The sequence below is a fragment of the Fistularia commersonii genome, chromosome 16 (genome assembly GCF_037954325.1).
Source record: "Fistularia commersonii isolate RoL2024-O1a breed Wild chromosome 16, RoL_Fcom_v1.0, whole genome shotgun sequence".
Lineage (NCBI taxonomy): Eukaryota > Metazoa > Chordata > Actinopteri > Syngnathiformes > Fistulariidae > Fistularia > Fistularia commersonii.
Window position 1 is genome coordinate 8501622 of NC_141299.1, and position 22173 is coordinate 8523794.

Consider the following 22173-nt stretch of genomic DNA (forward strand, 5'->3'; position numbering starts at 1 on the left):
TGAATAAATATAACTTTTAACAAGGATTATGAGTTAGAAAATTATATATTAGAATACATTACAAATATACCAATTATTAAATGAAATAAATTATTTTTTAATTATACCAATTTATATAATTCTGCTATAGTTTATATATCTCTGTTTTTGTGGAGTAAATCCAATGGGTGCAAAGCCTAGGGGATGGAGGAAGAGGTCCAAACAACAATGAAAAATCAAATGACATTTATTATTGATGCATTGTTTCTTTTTTGATAAGCAAATTATCTGTTTTTCTTTCAGTCTAAAGAAACTTTACAATATAAAGAAACATACAAAGAACATCTTTATTACCAACACAAGACACCTAAGTCCCTAAGACAAGATTCTGAACTATCCTACCATGAAATACAAAGCAAACCCAAGAGACAGACTGCTTCATATTGAATACTGCCATGTCATCTGAAAGGACCATGAACGGTACAGGAGAATCATTTATGTTCCCTTCCCTTGAATCCCCCACCCCTCCCTGACTCGACATGACCACCCCATCCGACCAGCAATTCTTCCTAATGGTACAGTATTATACATCACAATAGAAGTACAGAGATGGCCAACGATTGATATACACAGAGGACTGAGAGAGGATCAGTGAGAGAGCTTCAATCTATACAATGCTTTTACAGGAGTGAATAGCAAAGGACACAGTTTCAGACCATAAGTATTTCTTTTTGATCTATTCTTAATTTAAAACAAGTACTTTTCCTTTTAAACATTTTTCTTATATCGATAAAAAAATCCTTCATATTAAAAACTGCAATATGAAGTCACATGTTTTTTTAGTGAGAAGGTGCCCTTGGAAAATGATTATCCAAATGATTACTTTATCAGTAGGAACCTTTATCAGAAACAGAAGGAGACAAGGGCAGAGTTAGGACACTACAGCTGCAAGAGAAATCATTGAGTATCCTTACTTGCCTCTCTCTGTCCTGTCCTCTCTCTGTCCTATCCTCCCCACAACTTAAGTCTTGTTTTTAAGTAACTTTAGCCACAGGAGCCCAATTGTCAGCGCATCCTTTCTCTATGAAAAACATGGACAGTTTTATTTATAATTTACTTTCAGCTGTATTCATTGGTAGTGACTGACATATCAAAACATGTCAATGATATCAAAATGCATTATACAGTATTTACAAACAAGGAAATTAAAGACGGGGTAGAGGGGGTGAGAGATGGCACTGAAGGAAAGAAGGGAGGTGTGTGTCTACATTGAAGGAACACTGGAGAAATGTTTCCCTCTGCTTCAAATAGCCAAATCCTGGAGAAGTCCCCATTGAACTCAGGCAACAACTTTTTCACATTGATATCAGAAAGCTGATAAGATTATTGTTATTAACCCAGAGGTTGCAACAATTCAGTTGTTGTGGATTTGAATGTAACCATTATGGCAGTGGTGCAGTGTGACGCCGTGAAGAATGGCTAGACAATTGATAAACCCAATGGAACATCACATACAGAAAGAAACCTATTAAATAGAGTAATATGCTGCAATTTCTTTGACAGCAGATACTACAGGCTTCCATTTTTTTACCATTGAATACATAAAAAGTGTGCTGAAAACAATTAACAAAAAATGGAAATATATTCAATACAAAAATATTCTAATATTGTTCCTCTTCTTTAGACCATTGTGGCAATGTAGCCTGTTAACCCCAACATTCTGCTTTCATCAACAGTGTCACTACAGCTGTCCAGTCCTCTGGATCCTTATCTAGGGCACTAGATAAAAGAACTGGTCACTGGGGCACTGTTATAAGTCCACCTTTTCTGGGTTTAAAAAAAGTGGATCATACAAGATGTGTATGTGGAGTCCAAACCCAAATTAAGAAATCAGGCTTTGCAAAGTGTATCAAAATGTCTCCATGTCCAGAGGAGGTAAGAGCACAGACGGAGTTCTGGGTTTAAAACAGGGCCACTTACAGTTCCAGATGAAGTTGGGATCAAATAAATTCATGTAATGGGAGGATATCGATTTTAGGGATACACAGATGACTTCTAAATTACAAATCGTAAAATGATGGGTGCTCCAAGCCAAATGTTACCAAGGCTCACAGCCATATCCGACACTCATCCCACATATTTACTAGAGCCATTCCCATGCAGTAAACATACAGAGTATTGTGAGAGGGGGTACTTATTAAGACACGATAGATCTGATTTTTCTCGATCATCAGCAGACTCTGTGCCAGAAAACAAGAGAAGGAGCTTCTGCTTGAGTTCAAGCTGATATAGTCACACCTCATCATAAACTACTCCATGAAACTAATAACCCAATTTGTATAGTGTTTGAAAAGAAATGGTACAACAAGCATTTTGATGGCAAGGATAAAGGTAAGATAAGTGTTTAAGAGAGGTATGTGACTAACGATGACACAATCAAAACAAATATTAAAAAAATATGTAAACAGATAGTCATTGTGCATTTTTCGTGTGTGTGTGCTTTTTCTGTCATTGTTGATGCTGCTTCTGGGATAAAATGTGCCCTTTACAGAAAATCATATGAGTAGAATAATATGAATTCTGAAAATTGTAACAATAATATTATCAATGACAACAAAAAATACAAACATTTAATGAAAACCATTCATGCCCTAAAATGACATTATTAGTCCATCACTATTTGTCTTCCCGCCATGGGAACAGAGTTATTGAATGAGGGTCTTCGGCACCTGTCAGTCAGCTTCAACATGGCCTCAGGTTATGATCATCAGGACATAATGGAGTGGTAGTGAATGCAGAGGTGCAGCTTGATTGGGCTTGAATGCCACCCATCAAGGCAGGTGTTGTGTTTAGGAGAAAAGCTTGGAGAAGGATGGGGCTCTCAGTGTCTGAGTCTCATGTTAAGGCCCAGCAGGCTTGGAGATGAGGAGACCCTTCTTGTCGCTTGGATGCCTTTTCATGTTCTTACACCCATTTTGCAGATGCCTGGATGGGGGGCTTTGAGGGGAGTCCTGCCTTCCAGGGGCATTCCCAGGGGCTGTATGGCACAGCACACCATCCGATGAGGAGAAGGGTAATGCATGATGCACCAGGATGGACGGGAAAGGGGGTTATGGGTAGGGGGAGATGGAAAAGAAATCAAATAAAATAAAAGATAAAATAAAAAAAAAATTACACACTCATCGTCATGTTGGGTGAATACTGTAAAGAGAGAAAAAAGAGGAGAAGGGGAAAAAAGATAAGCCAAAACCATATGAAACTCTTAATAACTAACCACTTCAAGATTAAAGGAAACTAACTGATCTAAATGCCACTTCCAGTATACCAGCCCCTTGCAGCATTCATTATACATAACAATTAAATCATTATCAATTGATTTTTTTTCTATGTCAGTATACCATTAGCAAGCAGAGCATAGTCCAGCCCAAGAAGAAAATGTTAAGGAATTTCAGATCACAGTGGGGATTATAGAGCAAAATGTCAGTCAATTGTCAGTCTTGAATTAATTGTTTTATTGCATTCTCTCCATGCAAAAGAGAAAGCATGTTGTTCCATGCTGGTGTGTGTCTGCATGCTGTGCCTTTTGAGTGGGTTTCTGTTGAAGCTGGGAACGCTATGCTATGAAAAGGCTTGGTCATAAGCTCAGTTTACCCATGGGGGCTGTTTTCAAGATCACTAAGATTGTGTTGTACTGTGAACAATACAGGTCATGTGAGCCTTGAGTGACAAGGGATTTAGCATTCAAATACTTTCTCCAAATTAAATCAAAAATCAGATGGAGCAATTATAGGAGTATCAAATATACCTACTATTACAGCCGTATCTGGACATGACTTAAGCTTAAGAGGATTAACAGTAGAAATCTGACTAATTTGTACACATTAACTCTTAGATACGTATGTATGTCCCTGAGCTCCATTATGGTCAGATATGATTTGAAAGAGTTTTTCAGTTTGTCCCCAGCTTCATATGTCCTCTATCTACATTGGTACTCACACTTTCACTTTGGAATGGGTTTAAAAAGTTGCCTGTCATCTCGCCATCATCCCTTGGAGTACCCGGGGGATTGTTCATGCCTGCCATGTTGTTAGGAGAATTCTACAGCACAGAGAAAACAAAACAATTAGAACGCAAAACCCTGCAAGAGATAATGATTGAATTGTAAACACGTGGCTAGTATGTGGTACCTTTGGCAACCCATCCATGTCACCAGACCCTGTCATAACAAAATAGGAAAAAGAGACAAGTCAACAAATCTGGCTGCAAACTTGAACATCATGCAGGGCCATCCAGAAAAAATAGAAACGGCTCGTCTTAACACGCAATACTTAAATCAAGCTGTTTGTGTCAGACATAGATGAACACCAAAACCACGGATCATGTCACACCTATCTACAGGTTCAATTGCCCCATTCACTGCCTCACTAATTTGTTTTTGCTTTAATCAATATTTAGAGTATAAAGGGCAATTCCTCAAACAACCATAGGAGGGCAGTCATACCGTAAGGGTCACTGTTCAGTGAGGATAGCTGCTTTTAAATTACATTTGACGGCAGGGATATTTAGAAGGCAATACTCACCTAGTGATCCATTCATATGATGCTGCTCCATGGCACCCATTCCACCCATGGGTCCATCAGGACCTGGCCCCATTGGGAACTTTGGTGACATGAAAATAGAGGGACACAAACATTCAACGTGTGAAAATAATTTAAAACTGAAAACTAAAATGAATACAATTCAAAATTTGAACTACATGAAATAACTTACATTAGGTCTATTTCCACCAGGACCAATGGGGTTCATCATTGTGTAGATATTTTCACTTGAGTTTGTTGAATCTATGCAGAAAAAAACATTTAAACCTTTAGAGTTTAAAGAATTAGGGCAAGCATTCGTTTTATAGTGAAAAAGCTATGCCACTTTCTAAAATTTCCATCAAACAAATATACTATATATATATATATCATATAAATATACTTATACGTTGACTCAGTGTATAATTTGTGCCAGACCTAAAAGTAAAAGTACTCCTTCAGTCATGTTTTCATATCAAATATTTCCAAAATTTAAAAAAAGGAGGAATGAGAAGAAGAAAGAAAAAAGATTATGGAAGATTTTTGCAGTGTCTCTGAGTGTTTTAGATACTGTTTAAATTTTCTCCTTAAGTGTCACATTAAGTCAATCTGTATGAAGTAGGTGTATGTATATGTTGCTCTATGCAATTCTATGCCATGCCTAAAAAAGGAAATCCATTATCTACCCAACTCCTACAATCAGCTGATTAAACCAAGTTATTATATATGCACCAAGGCAACTTAGCAACTCTCAGTAGATTCCCTGTTTATTTACTCAGTCTGTCTGTCCTGAAAAACCTCAGAAGGATAAGGTGACCTTGATCTGACATTGATGGAAAAAAGTTGTGAGAAGATGGTGATAAGCTAAACGCAGGAAAAAATCAGATCTTGAGATCGAAAGGAAGGCAGAAGGCTTGTTGTGTGATAGAGTGCCATCTTATTGGCCAGGAGATCAGAATACTGCTGTCGTGAGAAGGGGACAGGGGCAATAGTGAGCGGGAAGTAAACATTTTAGTGGGAGGTATGTGTCTGTCTCTGTGCAAGCACACTTTGCAACTGCAATGGAAATGTGTTCTTTTAAGCAGGATCGTTTTGTGTAAAAGGTTTCCTGGGCAACGTATCACAATATGGTTTCATAAATAAATAATACATATTGGTCAGAGAAAGAAGCTCTCTGCAGCCTGACAGAAACAAGAGATCTAGTGGATGCGTTTGCTTTTCACACAATCCTTGACAAAGATGCTGGAATGATGAATCAAAGCTGAGCTCAATCACTGATGATAGATTGACATGTCCCTCTTTCCTTGTTTACATTATAGTATTTCAGTAGAATTTAAATGTAACTAATTTGCTTTGAATAAGGAAGTATTTAAAATGTCCCCCGTGGGTATCAAGCCTATCTTTCACATAATCTCTTTATTTCTTCACAAGTACATAAACATTCATTAATTGTTGATAACATATACTTAAAAAAAGACGTCTAATGAAACAGTGTGATGCACACATTCAGTGACAATTGAAAAAAAAGGAAAAAATATATATTTCACCTCCAGGGCTAGGCATAATGGGAGTTCCTGGTGGGCCGCCTCCCCCTGGAGGGCCCTGAGGGGTAAAGTGAGAGAAAAGAGAGAAATGAGGGCTGAGTGCAGGGAGATGCCTGTTAGATATCGCAGGTAATTGATGGTCCTCTGTCAAACACGAGTCCATGATAGGGCACTTACTACGTAGTTGCCGGGAGATGAAGATGAATAAGCTATCTGTTGAGAGAGGAGACCCAAGTTGAAATAAAACACAGCTATTGTAAACACACTCAGTCATATGGAGAGATAAAGATGTGAGAGAATGTAACTCACTGAGTTGGTGTTGGGATTTGGCCAGGGACCTCTTCCCCCAGGACCCCTGGAGATGACAACAGAAAGTTATACATAATTCCCGGCAAAAAAAGACCACCACAAGCCATTATTACATATTGTCTATACAATGCAAATTGAGAAAAAATCTTGACAAATTTTTTCCCAAACCATTGGCCCTGATGAGTCCGTAGAATTTTGATTTTACAATGATATACATTAACTTGATAGATCTTGTATTATAATTCTTATATGCTTACCATGATTTAACGAATGGTAAACATACACCAACAAAAACAAATCAATGTAAAGTGTAACTAACTTTTACACTTTAAACCTAACACATTTTATTTGAAAGATATGAAGTGGAAAAAAAAAACAAAGCAACTATGGAAACTTTATTTTGCTAAATGGTAAATTTTGTAGACCATATGTACAGTACTTGCATCTCAGGCACTGATTAGACCTTGCAACTACAAGCAGAAGTTGCAAAGAAATGTCTCTTTATAAAACAAATTGAATTTGGCCATGGCTCTCCACTGGGAGCAGTGACTTTGGGTAGTTGGATTCATATTTCAGTCTACTAACATGTTCATGCCTGGCATCCCAGGCCCCATGGAGCTCGGAGGAGGCCTCATACCACCGCCATAATTCTAAACAGAGGGAGACCCACAGTTAGCACAAAGTCACACATCTGCTCCATCTGCATCACACAGGTTAAACTCTTAAGTGAGTAGATAACGTCTCATTGCTAACTACTGCTAATTACGTGAGTGTTTGTAGGTTGGGGGTCACGTGTGAAAGCTGGAAGCATAAAAGTATAGGTATATGCGTTGTGTGTTTCTATTTATATGTCTGAGCTCCCCTTTGTGTATTTTGTATGCATGTTTTCATGGCTAGCCAGCAGGCGGGTTTGGCTGGCTGTACATATGTTGTGTGAATTGTATATTCAGCGTGCGTGTGTGTGTGTGTGTGTGCGTGTGCGTGTGTGTGCAGGCACATCAGTGACTGAGCTGGATTTAGGGGGAGGCCAGAGTGCATCTCCACTCAGAGGAAGAGTTTTGTTCACCAGACGATTACACTTGTCGAGCAGATGCCACACCAGCTGCTGGTACAGTCACTGCCAAAGTCACAGGGCCAGGGTGGCACAGAGGCTAAGGGGTGTGTGAGTGTTTGCCTGTGCATGTGAGTGCCTTTGTGTGAGGTGCTGTTGGAGCTGGAGGTTCAGAAAAAAAGCAGCTGCCCAGTAATGGTAATTGACAAGGACATTGTTGTTTAACCCTGTGAGTACATGATTATTTCAACACCCACAAAGCCAAGAGTGATGGAACTTGTTACTTTTTTTTATTCTTGATTTCTTTATCCCAAAAAGTTGAGGCTGTTTACCTCTTCCAACATTAAAAATGTTGATATCATAACACTGGATCGTTTATATGTTACTATATATCAGAAAACAAAACTACATCATCATTTGATTGTGTGTGTTTGAGGGCAGTTATTTTTTGAAATTCAATAGATAATATCTTTAACAATTTCTGGCAAGCAAATTTACTGGGGAAAAATCCTAAAATTGTCCAAACGAAGAGCCCTCCAGTGACATTATCTGAAAACTCTATTTTGGAAATTTCATGATTTTGTGCCAAATTTATGAAAAGTTTCTGAAAACTGAAAATCTATAGCTTTACCTTCTAATTTATATCTCTCTCTTTGAAATTCACTGACTTATTGAAATGACAGGCAAGCATACCTGCAGATTCCAACTAGTGGTGAGTATGATACATTTTTTTCTGAACTGAAAGTTCTGAAAGGTCACATTCTGTTTCATCTGATGCGCAATTTCCAAATTTCCCTACAGAAAGCCATTCAGCTGAGAAGACAACATGTGAATATCGCCTAGAAAATGTGATATAGGGCTCTATGGATAAATTACACAAATTTCAGTACAAAAAGGAAAATAAAAGCAGCAGTTTTTTGAGAAGCAAAATTCCATTTTGGACGTAACAGCAACCAAATATTGGCCTTCTTAATGAAATAATCCTCTAAGCAATGAATCCAGCTGAGTTTACATACAGTGCACTGTTAGGGCTGGGTGCATTTTCCTGGTGTGCAGCTTCTTGTATTCTACTACTTCAATATTGTGTCTGAGTGTTGCAGCACTGAGTGTTCCTGCTGAATACCTGAGGGCCCATGCCTCCCATGCCTCGTGGGGGGTTCATTCTCATTGGACCTCCCATGTTTGGGTGTCCTGTGGTAGGAAAGTGCAACTTGTCATCAATGCAGTACTGCATAAAAAAATGAATTATTCCAACAAAGGACCCATTGTTCCTCATGTTTGTTGGTACCTTGAGGTCTGGTGGGGTCCAGGCTGTTTGGCAGGAGAGGCTGTGACCCGGGGATGCTCCCAGGAGGTTGATTTGGCATACGAAGTGAGGGCCTTGGCCCACCTGGGTACCGTGGTGACATGAATGGCTGCAGAAAGGACAGGAGAAGAGTAATATTAATTTGAGTTTAGGGTTGATGATACACATGCTCAATTCCTTCCTTGATGTACTTCAAAATATCACAAAAAACAGCTACGAAACACAACATTGGGCTTGAATAAACCACCGTCCACAGCTGTGAGTCATATAGAATGCATTGAGCAAATCTCTGTAGCACACAATATTTATTAACCTCCAATGAAATAATACTTTGATAGTCAAACAACTAAATTGACAATATTTCATAATAAAAAGATTAGTAAACGAGTGGATCAAGATTCACTAGACATATTATGAAGGAAACTGAATAGATTGTCTCATATGACGGGGAAAAAAAAACACTCAATGATACACTGGGGAAAATATTCCTGGTACAGGGTTATCAAATATTATTTAGTATAGCTCACTGATCACTTGGAGGGATGCCGACATGAATAATATTACAAAGTATGTGTCCCAACAGAAAAAATGGGACTTTTATTATAACGTGTCTCAGCTTTAAGCCGTCAATTTGAATTTATTGAATACATTATTTTTTAACTTGAAGAGTATCGTATTCCACAGTCTCTTTTGTAATGAAGAAAAGAATTAGAAGAAGTGACACTGATCATGCACGAGTATACACAGGGAAATGTGAAGTGGATGTGTAAAGGCAGACACGGGCAAATTGGAGAGCATTTGATTGTGATAGTGAGCACGAGGAGAAAGAAGAGTGCCAAGGGACTTTTAAGGTTTTGCCTGTGTCACTTTATAAAACCAAAACATTTCCCAAGCCAATGTAATATGAACCAAAAATAAACACTTTCTGATTCTGAGATCTTAACTTAGAGATGTATGACTCCTAAATGAATGAAGTCTTAGACCTCAAATTATCAACCATGAAATAACTGTTCTGCAGCTGCGTGCTCCATTTTTTTTAGCAAGGTTCATCTTGAGTAACACAGCGTAACATGTGACAGAACTAGTTGGTCCAATATCTGACTAAGGAGGCCATAATGACGGACAAAATTGAGAAGTTCATCTGAAAATGAGAAACCAGATCATTTATATGAAAATAGAAAATCTGATTTCGAGCCTCTCATATCAGCACTCTCTATTCAGCCTGTTTCATTTGACCAGTTATGAGGTTCTCTCGTCGGAAAACAGCAGGAGGAGCTAGTGTGTTGGAGACAAATATGGTAATTTTTTTTTCTCCTTTCTATTTATTTATTTATTTACTTTGTACGTTCCCCAAAGAACAGGGGCTTGTCATTAACTTTCGGAAAGTAAAACCTCAGGTGGCAAAATCCATTAGGATAAAGGAAGGGAGGAGAGATAAGAGCAGACAGACAGAAAACATGTGACTTGGATGAACAAATGGAAAAGGAGTTGGAAATTGGAAAAGAAATTAAACATGACATCGTGAGGAGGACAGAGGACTATGAGAGGCCATACTGGTCCACATCTTCATGTTTGAATGTTTTGTGCAGTCAAATTTATTGACATTTTTTCCAGCCATGTCTGCTTTACTAGGCAGCTATGGTAAACAAAAATGTAGCAGGTTCTTGTGATAGTAACAGAAGCTGAGAACACGGACGTTTCAACAGAGAATGATGCCAACATGGCTCATCAGTGCATTTTACCTCAGCTGGGGTCACTTTGGGATGAATTTAATTGTGCTTCTTTTGAAAAGGGGTTATTAAACCTTTTATTTTTAAAGCAGCAAAATATTGGGACACAAGGGATAGCATGCAATACAGGGTGCCTGTCAAGAAATGTATATTAAGGAGTTAATTGGTAAAGAGGATACTATTTAATACAAATTAATTGGCATCACTTAATAAAACATAACTTTAACCAATATTTAGAACTTTTCTTGGGTGAATAAATGATACCAATTAGTAAACTTGGACACAAGAGTTGATACAGTATATTGTTAGTTTTAATATATTCCGTCTTGGACAGAATCAATAAAAACACAGTGTAAACAGCTTAATTTAACCAACAGAATCTAATTTGACATTTCCATTGCATATATAAAATATGTAAATGCACATACTTTCATGACTGTCCAGCAAAGAATGTCAACGTGAATAATGTAAAAGCACCCCAGACAGTTGGTTTACACTACTTCCGTTATGAAAATACTGCAACAACAAATACCCACGACCAGTTGAGCAATATTATCATGCAGAATGTTAAAAAATTCATCTCAAACTCAATCCATTAATTTACCATCAAGGGTAAAAGATGCTGATTTATGTGTTTCAGTCATAAAGGGGTAACAACAGAATAATGCTTAAATTATCATCCTCACATGAAGATGGGCAACACAACACAGACATGACAGGAGAACAACTCTGACAATAATTACCGGTATATAGCGTGGTTTGCGTACATATGCAAGTGTATGTGTGCAGGCAGATGTGTGAGTGAACTTGAGATAGCTGGTGGGTAAGTTATATAATCACAGTTTACACTCCTGTTTTTCTCTCTTCATCTCTTCTTCTCAGTTTACATTTACCTAACCTCTCCTCCATGACCAATTTATGATGGGATTCTGCACGAGTCAGACTGTGCTACAATATTAATGACCTATTGATGGACTACAGGATGGCTGTGCTGGGCAGACAGAAAGAAGGCCCTCCAGATGCACCTCCACTCCTCACAGCTGGACCTACACAGCTGAATTATTCATCCATCCCACCATTGTAGAGGCTGCCTTTCCTGTCTGTTAGCACAACAGAACGGCGCTCTGTTTACTTGGTGCCAGGGAGCTAGTGAGTGAGTGAGTGAGTGAGTGAGTGAGTGAGTGAGTGAGTGAGGGAACATGCAAACTGAAGGGGGAGGGTTGAAGCAGCACGTTACTCACCTGTCCGTGAGGTCCCATCATGGGATTACTGGGGTTGTGAGGGGGAGGCTGTGTGTGAGGGGAAGGTTGAGATCCTGGAGGACCCTGGTGAAGAAAAGAAATTAAGATGTATTTTAAGAGCAATAAGAATCTATACTAAAATCCAATTTCTGATACAGTAATGCAGATGGCAATATTTATTTGAACATTTAGGTATTTTGAGCCCAGATTTATTGAATCTATTTTCACCGATTTTACCTCCAAGTCAAAATAATACATTTCAATATTGAATGGATTAGATAAATCAATCAGTATTTTTCCATGTATTCTTTATGCTAGTTGTACAGTGACAACTTCTCCTGTGAAGTAGGATGAGAAATGCAAGACCAAAAATAACTATATTCAAAACAAGAGAATTACCTAACTAAACTAAAACAATGTCAACTTTGTTTTCTTGCATCAAGAGACCCATGGACACACACAACTTGACTGCTCAGCAAGAGCTCTTGTTGAGAGTTTTCATGTAACACAAACAAGATTTTCGTATCAGGGGACATGTTGCCATGGTAACTTGCCTTCAGGGCAGACAATATAAGACCAATCAATTCTATTGATATGTATATACATATATACCAATAACACCCCCGGACACACAAACAGCCACTTAGGCTATTCCTATTAGTACTCCTATTAGTTTTATAGTCATTCCATTGCTGTTGATGCATTTAAGTGATGAATGAAACCTTACAAATACAGTTAAAAGTACTGTACCAAAACTAGACAGTGAATGAGTGTATGTACTGTTTTGTATGTGTTTTTGTATTCATTATTTTGTCTTTCTGTTCCCTTGTCTCTTCATTTCTTTTCCATCCATTTACATCTAACTTTCCTTTCCCAGTTTGATTCCAAACCCTGTTCTGTTGGTCTGATGTCTAGATTTCTGAGTTTGTGTTTCTGGGTATTGTGAACTTTTGTTGAAGAGAATTGAGAGGCTATTATAAGACAGATTCTAGTTCGTTTCTTTTATTAAAGTTGCATTACTTGACAAACTCAAGCAGCCATTTAGGAGCTGTTAGTTTCAGGTTACCGAAAGTATTGTGAAACATATTGTTTGCTAACAAGTTGCCTCAAATAACTGAATCCTATCAGTAATGCGAAGCATTTACCATACGTGCAATTGCCATTATAATCAACTGAAATATCCATTCACATAGTTCACAATGTCTGTTTGGCATTAAAAGAAAGCATTATTGATTCTTACATTGTAAAGGTGAGGTCATTTCTAAACCAGTGGATTTTAATTAGTTGACAGAAGTCACACATCCCTGTCAACATCACTGTCAGTTAATAAAAAATGGACATTTATAACAGAGTTTGTTCTCCCAAATTTTACAGTATTAAATGTTTAATCTAGCAATGGTGTAGATCTTTATTTGTTTCACTGAATATTTGAACAACATCCTACATCACTGAAAAACACTTAAGGCAATGAGACTGAAGTGAAAAAGTGAAACAATACTGCCTTTCCATTTACCCCACATGGAAAACCTAATCATTGCTTTGTAAACTAGAGATATTTGTAAACTGTTGTTAAAGGACTTAGTCATTAGTTCAAAATCTTGACGGAACAAATATTACAGTAAATGCATGTTAGAGTACAGATTTAGCTGAAGGTGTGAATTCTGATCTCAGTACCTTGTCCTACAATCTTCTCATCTCATCTTCTCATCTGTTCTCAACAGCCGCACCAGCAGAGATTTGTTACTACCTGCACACCAGCATGGAGACAGAAGACCACACACTACAAGGCCAGGATTATCTTGACTCAATACCAGAGCCATCGTAAAGGGCTCCCTATCATGTAGCATTACTGGTGTACGTGGGAGTGTATATGTGAAAGTTGTATGACCGAGCCCCAAGGAGTACAAATCTCTCTTCTTATTCTCAGGTGAAAAGAGGAGCTTTTCTTTTTAGAGTTTGAGTTTGGGCTATATGCAACTGCTGCTGAGGCATCTGAGATCGAGATCAGTGCATATTCAACAGGTGTGTGTCTGGCTTCAAAGTGAAACACTGGGGGATTATAGCATTACTTTCATACAATATGTCTTGACATATTGTATGAAAGCAAACATGTTCTCATAGACAGGTTTACAAATTTTGTGTGACAAAACACATGTACGCAGAAAGAAACACAAACAAACTAACAGTAGCAATGCTGATTTATTGTTTATTTTGAGCTCAGCAGAATGTATAGAGAATTTGGCAATGAAATTTTTGTCATTAGTTTATGAATATTATATTTTATTGTCCTTAGTGAGTTATATTTCTATTTTGGGATTTCTATTTGCACATCACATGGTATTTAATTAACAAATCCATTTCCGGATCATTTGTGGATATCACTTTCAATCATAGATATGATTAATCTATGCGCAAAACACAATAGTACAACGTTCCTGTCACTCATTTGTCCGAAAGGAATCAGCTGCACTTGGTTTTTACATCACTTTTTTCTCACAACCTTTCACACGCTGCTAAAGCCTCCTCCTTGGCCACTTAATGTCACCATCTACCTAATATCGCTGTGTCTCACTCACTTTCACCACCTAGTCCCCCGCCCCCCGTGACAGTGCTCTATGAGCATGTCTGGGATGGCAGATCATCAACTGAGTGGCACAACAGAAATCTGTGGGCGCTGCAGCAGTGGGAAAATAAACACACCTGACTGACAGCTTGAAACAAGTGTGTTCCCTCAGGCACAGATACAGTGCCAATGTGCTACCAGAACACTGAATACATGTGAAAACAATACTGCAAATGCACCAAACCACTTACTTAGGTATTGCAGACCTATCTTGGAATGTAGAGGTCAACACAATGATTTTGGAAACAGGTGCTTCCTATTCCTCTGAAATGGAGAAGTGTATCCTCTTGCTGTTATAATTTTGTCTTATTTTGTCCAAAGAAATATTATGAAGTCTTTACTAAACCCAAAATAATGCGGTTGATAAAGAAAATAATTTGTTGGTATGCAAATATATGGTTGTGCTTTCAATGCGGTTCGGAGTTTTTGCCGCAGTTACTTCGTTCGTACCAGTTCCTCTGTGGTTGTTATGTCAATCTGAGAGTACGTTTTGGGTGGTTAACACCAGCTGCACTGGGTTGCTTTGCTGTCAGCAGGTTCACACTGGGGCTAATGCAGCACTAGCTCTGTCTGACCTCAGAGGGTATTGTTGTTGCCAACCCAGTCTGTCTGTGTGTGTCTAACAAGACACCCCTGCAGGGTCTGGCTGCAATGACCCAGATGCAGAAGTCTGCATTCTTCTTAAACAGACAAGTACACACAGTCTAGATTTGTCACTTTGGACACATTGTCTTGTGTATGATTTAATTATAACATATCTAATGGCTACTTCGAAGTTTGATCATTTGTCTTGTAGGGGACTATATTACTGAGCAAATGAAAGATGAAACACACATTGAACATAACTTACATTTGAATACACCGACTGACGTGCATGTCTTGAACACTTCGTCATGCTGTTGCTCTCCAATTAGGAGACCAAACTTTATTTTGTATTAAGTTCAGACGAAGTCTTCACCCTTACGGATCTGATTTGTATTACAAGAGATTGCAACTGTCACAAAAAGGGATAGGCCTTTCCACTGTGAGACTGTAAAGAAATGTACATCCTTGCAGCATGCAGGATACATGGACACATAGCCACATACAAACATACACACAACCACATCCATGCGTACAAGCACGCATGCATGCATGCACCGGCACGCGCGCACACGCGCACACAAAGTTCCTTCCTTGCTCTTCTCTTTAATGTTCCATAATGGAACACGGCTGCTCTGGCTTGGCCTCCCTGGGCCTCCTTGTTATTCCATTTGAATGGACCAGCATATGGCCTTTACGACTGTACTGTTCCCTCCACTGGTCACTGCAGAGTGAGTGAGAGAGAACACTTCAGCTGTCAGAAAGGTGCACACGGGGCCAGAGCTAAAAAATAGCATCGCTTTAAAGCATCTGTTTTGTGTGGGTGTTTGTTTGAATGTTAAATGAAGCAATTAATAAAATCATTTTCTACCCAACTTAGGAGATAACCACTTGGCACAGTACCATCAACCCATCAACACAGCCTCCTTGCCTTCCTGCAACACATTTCAGTTTAAGGAAGACTAACACCGCTGCCCCTAGTGGACCACTAAAAGATAGTGAGAGAGAGAGAGAGAGAGAGAGAGAGAGAGAGAGAGAGAGAGAGAGAGAGAGCGAGAGAGAGATTGAAGAGACAGGTTTTTCTTACTGTTTACACTAGAGGGCAGTGTGTAACTGCAGTCAAACTAGACACCACACACATACACACACACACACACACACACACACACACACACACACACACACACACACACACACACACACACACACACACACACACATACACACACACACACACACACACACACACACACACACACACACACACACACAACACAAAGCAGCCTGCATCATTGAACACAACAAACAAAGCCCGGAGAAACAGCACACACACACAGACACACACGCATGCGCTCATACACACACATACATAAATACACGCACACACACAAACACACTGCACACTCATTGTCATTCCTTGCTAACATTCCAGAGAGAGCAGCAGCAGTAGATCTCCAGCTAACTCATAGTAAAATGCATTGCAACACTTCTGCTCAGAGATGGGACGAAGCCAGCAGGGGTGTTTTCTCCCAGAGGAGGACAGTGAAACACTGACAGCCATTTAAACACAGTGAGACGGCAATAAATGATTGACACATGTTTTATATGTCTACGTCTGTGAATACGCAGCAAGTTTCACCAATCGCATGTGGGTGCTTTCAGTGTTAAGAGTTCCAAAACCAAATCTCCAAATAGAAAAAAACAACCATATCAGAAGCATGCTGCTGACAAAAATGAAGCAAGCACAAAATGAGACAAAGGCTTACATTCAAATCAGTGCTGAACTGTGTTATCAAAGTGTGTGAACCAGGTCACATGCTGACAATGGGCATAAAAATGTTTTCTGAGGCCTGCCTCTCATTTTTAAGTGCCCGTCATTCCTCTTAGTCCCAGGAGAAGTGTATGATATCATTTTTGTAACTGTCCTCTCAGAGATAAGCATTGATAATAAAGAGTCTAAAACGGCTCCTCTTCTCAATGGGTTTAGTTCAGGTAGAAATGAAAGTTGTTTTTTTTCTGGCACAAATGTATCTGAGCCTTCTTGTATCTCTTATTTGCAACACAATTTCAGATAGGGCAGAAACAGATTAAGCTTTAGACATAATCTGAATTTTTTTCAGTGTTCAAATAAGTCAAATACTGTTATGTCTTATTGCAGTTTCTTTTAAGTTCAATATGAGCACTATAGTGTGTCCACAAATAACAAACCTGTCATAACCCTTCTGCATTGAAGTGCCCCGGAGTCTCACCAAGCAAACTGAAATTTCACCAAACTGCCATATGACTTTTGACCCTTTTGGGTAATAAATTAAACATTGCATATTTATATAATCTTGTATTCTTTTCACTATGGTTGTCTAAAAAGCTCCACCATGTACAGTTCATACATTTGTGATGCAATCCACCAAACTGACCCCACAGATCAGACTAACCTTTGATAAATTACTCAGCACAGATGTCTCCCTAATTCACCCTGAACCTGCCATGTGTCGGCTTTGAACAGGTTCTTAAACGAGACTTTGATACCCAGTTGCTTGTTCATAAATGTGTAATCAAACCTAATCCCCTTGCTGTGCTTTTTGGTAATGCCCCTGAAGAGCTTCAACTACCTACCATGATAAGACACTACACTTGAGTTTGGATCCCTTTTTTGGCAACTGTTTTCCTCATGGCACGTCCAAGTTCTCAAGTATGTGACATATACTGCCTGTTCCGGGGTAAGCCCTTTCTAGTAGGTGACATTTACATTTACTTTAAGTTCAATTAGATTTGATCTCCTGCAGGCTATGTACTGTAAAATGTAGTCAGTAAATCTTGTTTTATTTCTTTCACTTTTCTCAGAATCTCCTGATGCCTCCGCTTTCCTCTGCTCCGCTGCCTTCTTTCCACCTCTCTATCATTAACTCCATCTGCCTTGTATACTCCCCTCTGTCCGACCTCGCTCATCTCCCCCTTACCCGTCATCTCCAGAGAGCCATGATGCAGCAGCACTTTCCCTGGGAGTAGATGAGCATCATACGGTATGCCTTACATGTACAGCACAGAGATTCTCACGTCAAAGCATCCATGTTTTACTTTCCTTTTCTTTGCCATCCCACTATCTTCCTACATAAAGAATTTCTCTTTAGCAACCTCTTTTCTGCTGAAGGGGCCCAACACAAGGCCTCCCACATACAGATTAGCGAAGCATGGGAGTGGTCATCCTCTTTCACCTCCATTTTTCTCCATAGTCCCTCTGCTACCCCGCATCGCTCTCTCTAAGGGCTGTAGCCAATAACAGTGGTGGGGTCACCTGTGTTAATTACCACGCTAGTACAGCTGGAAAGAAGTCCTCCACCTCACATATAGTGCACACAACAGAGAAGGTGAGTAAGCATGTGTCACTGAAGCAGTGTGTTTTGTGTGTGGATGTGTGCACGCGTGTTTGTGTGAAAGCGTGAGAATGATTGTTTCAAAGCCAGAGGAAATGGACATGTAGAGGGATGCCAGGCATGTGAAGGAGAATGGAACGGGAGAAACTTATGGGAAAAAAAAAACACAGAATCACTGTAATATTACAAATACAAAATGCTCTGTGAAATATAGCAAAGCCAAACAATCTGAGGAGGAAAACCTACAGTCTCCTCTTCACCTGCATGGATAAATGTACTGCACAAAACTTGCACAAGCCTGCACTTTCAGCATAGACCGCAACCATTAGTTAACCATGGAGTGAATTTCAGCTACCTAGGAATGCAGTGTGTGTGGTTTCAGCTGTAGGTGAAGTCAATAAATACATGCTATGTCATATTTAAAATGCTGCATGTGAGAGAGAAGAGAAGAGAAGAGAAGAGAAGAGAAGAGAAGAGAAGAGAAGAGAAGAGAAGAGAAGAGAAGAGAAGAGAAGAGAAGAGAAGAGAAGAGAAGAGAAGAGAAGAGAAGAGAAGAGGACTTTTGATGCTGGAAATATACCATCCGTTCCCTCGTTTTTCTCCGTCTCCCCTCTACCATCCTGTCTATCTGTCTGTCTGCCATGCACACTGGGTCTATTTATGGAGAGCAATGTCACTCACGCAACACCATCAGATAACTCTCTCCCTGGCCTGCTTGCTGCTCATTTATCATTAACATTCTCGACGACCCTGGCACACATGCACACACAAAGATTGCACCAAACATAATCAAACTGTCAGCAATAATTACAACAATACACAGGAATCATTCATTCATTCATCAGTCTTTTGACAGTGATCCTTTTGCTTGATCACACATCTTAAACATTTTCTTTGCTTACTAAATTAATTCATTTGCAAATAATTCAAGCACTAATCAAAAAAAGAAATGTCTAGGTTATGGCAGTACATTTCCCCATCATTCTTAACCACAAAAAGTTAACATGAATATCGTGGGTGTAGTGTTACTCAAGGACTCACCTTCATAAGACAATGGGCAGTTGAAGGTGTCAACATCACTTCCCAGTCATATACTGTTGAATATTTTTGGCCATAAAGAAATATGATCTTGTATTTAATCCTTCACTCTTTTACCATGATGTAAAGTATAACTCTTTGCAAAGCCTGCACAGGTAATTATTATGGGTTCCAAGTACTTCTCTTTTATTTATACACCTGCCTTGATTATAATTTTCTGGACTGGGAAAGATTACTATCTTTTACTCTCAGAGAATAATTTGTGGGGTTCAGGTATTTCAAAACTTCAACATTAAAAACAAAACTACTACATCTGTCAAAGGAATGTGTGTCAGATAAGGCTTTTCATGTGTGCGTGTTTGCTCACTAGAGGAGAGAAAAATAGAAGTAGTGCAAGTGTGTGTGTGTGTGTGTGTATGTGTGTGTGTGTGTGTGTGTGTGTGTGTGTGTGACCTCATCAGCCTCTCAGACAGCCTTCAGAGAACAGTGACGGCCAGAGGAATTAGTCAAGCAACACAAACCACAAACCAGGATAAAGAGCATCTTCTCTTCTCCTCCCATATTTTGCCCTTTATTTTTTACTCTTTCAGTTCTGCTACACTCACATGCTAATGTATACAGCGCTTCATATTTGGGGAAACACAAAATATCAGAGAAAATTGACAAAGACTGTCAGTGTATCTACAACATCAGGCATTAACAGCCTGAGCATGGACATATGGGACGGGGGCAGAGAGACAGAGCAGGGAACACATCTGGACTGGGATTAGAACTGCTAAAGAGGCTAAAAATGAGGAGGAGACAGAAGGATTGGCTTAGCGATGCTATGGTAGTAGTGGATTGGGCTATGGTGGGTCGCGGTGAGGGTGGGGAAAGGATAAAGTCAATGAGAGTTCTTTTTCTTACTTGAAAGAAACCTGGGGGCATGGGTCCTCCTGGCATGCCATCATTTGGTGGCATGTTGCCCATCACTGGACTGGGGGCAGCGGCTGCACTCTGAAACAGATGAGACACACTCTCAGTTTTTCCTTTATGACAAGGTGGCAAATCAGCCATCAAGATGGTGCTAAAAATGTTTCCAGGAAAATACATATTGTGGCTAAGAAAACTTCAATTATCATATCATGTATGAATAAATAATATGGGCTGAATTTTAGGACATTAAAAAGCAATAATGTAATATGAATATTTGACTGGAGAGATCACTTAACAGAAGTGAAGCAAGGAGTAGAATGAATCAACAAGTAGATTTTGCAGAAACACAACCCAAAATCAACCATAAGCACCAACTTTTTTTGAAGTACAAAAGTCAAGTTAGATGAAGGGTAAGGTTATTGTCAGGAAAAAGATGAACTCCTGTTATTTCCTCCAAATTTTCTGACTCATCACATGACAGAAGACTAGCATTGATGGCTCCAGCCACAGTCCAAAATAGAAGTGAATAAGTACTGAAGAACATTAAATCATGCCATTAAGGCATTTTTCGCAATCTCAAGGTATCTGCATTCAGTGAAATGGACTGAACAACTTGTATTTATATTAAAACAAAATAATCTTTATTAATTAGTGACAAACAATCAACAGTCATTCTGAATGGGTTTTCTGTCACCTTTTCCTTCATTTTGATTGGTTGTTGGTCTTGTTAGTTATGAGGTAAAGAGCTGGTCTGTGGCTGTTGTTCACGCCCATTATAAATGCAAAATGATCTTATGGAGGTCCAGGTCATTTTCCTTGATGATTGTGTCAGGTGATTTTCAATTCTAATCAACATAGACGCATTACAAGAAATGGATATGGTGTAAAAGGGGTCCTCCAATTATATCTTTCAGAGCTGACCAAAAATGACCCTGCTGGTGGACTTTCAAGAAGTCACAAGATTACATGAGAATTCATTTTACAAGGCTTCAAGTTCCTGACGCCGAAAGTGGTTCAGCCAATTAGTGTCAGTTTCAGCATGAATTGAAGTGACTCAGCATCAGTGAAATCAAAACTCATGCAATTAAACAAAGACCAAAGCATGGCACTGAAGGCTTTTCTCAATGATAAAGGTATTTTCACACTTCTCATAACTGGCTTTTGCACCTTTTGCAAGTTAGTCAGTGCAATTTTTTTTTTCAAGTGGCTACACCTCAACAAAACATCCCAATTTTACTGCAAGTATTTCAAACAGCGATAAAAAACTGAAATCCCTGGACCCTTCACACAATCTCATTTGTCTTAGTGGATCAAATCTATTTAAATTCTAGGCTGTGAAAGATATCTTTTTGTGTCAATATGTGTCATGTGACTGATGGCATACATGCAATTCCATGGTTTGGCCACAATGGAAGTTTGTTTCAATGCACGTGTGGTAGCAGATGAGAGACAACAGTCAGTTAATTAAAATACGGAAAGAGGAATTGAAATGACAAAGAAGATTTCCTCCACATCAAAACTCAATTCCTCTTTAAAATTTAAATCATTTCTAGCAGGTTTATCTCCTGCAGCAGAGGCTGTACATCAAACACGATCAATACCTAATAAAACAATCAACCAGTAACTTAATCTCAACATCCTAACATACTTTTGTTTGTTTGTTAAAATATGTGAATTTTCCAACATCATCAATTCATTTAATAATTTACTTGGCAAAAGTTACAATTAATAATTAGGCCAAGCCTGTGTGCCTTATTTTACATTTTTTTGGTCCCTCTGGATAGTGGTGCACAATAGGAAAAATGTAAATCAATACAACAATCTTGATTTTTAAAGAAGACTCTATGACTCTGTGCGACCCCAGTTTCAATGTAGCCTTTTCTCTCAATTATAATGATTTTCAAACA

The 22173-nt window shown here is 38.9% G+C and overlaps 1 protein-coding gene across 2 annotated transcripts in view; it reads right to left on the bottom strand.

Annotated features, from left to right (window-relative positions):
* Positions 1–210: 210 nt before the first annotated feature.
* ssbp4 (single stranded DNA binding protein 4) overlaps positions 211–22173 on the bottom strand; it is an 86065-nt gene continuing 64102 nt past the window's right edge. The window contains exons 5-17 of one of the 2 annotated variants that reach the window (XM_086161970.1): positions 20258–20347; positions 11738–11821; positions 8749–8875; positions 8584–8651; positions 6995–7059; positions 6410–6455; positions 6278–6313; positions 6104–6158; positions 4750–4820; positions 4560–4638; positions 4167–4195; positions 3976–4077; positions 211–3180 (exon numbers count right to left, since the gene is read on the bottom strand). In XM_086161970.1, coding sequence (XP_086018096.1) covers positions 3151–3180; positions 3976–4077; positions 4167–4195; positions 4560–4638; positions 4750–4820; positions 6104–6158; positions 6278–6313; positions 6410–6455; positions 6995–7059; positions 8584–8651; positions 8749–8875; positions 11738–11821; positions 20258–20347 — 882 coding nt within the window. In that variant the 3' untranslated portion in view covers positions 211–3150. The remainder of the gene's footprint in view (positions 3181–3975; positions 4078–4166; positions 4196–4559; positions 4639–4749; positions 4821–6103; positions 6159–6277; positions 6314–6409; positions 6456–6994; positions 7060–8583; positions 8652–8748; positions 8876–11737; positions 11822–20257; positions 20348–22173) is intronic. The other variant, XM_086161969.1, reaches the window with a different exon arrangement.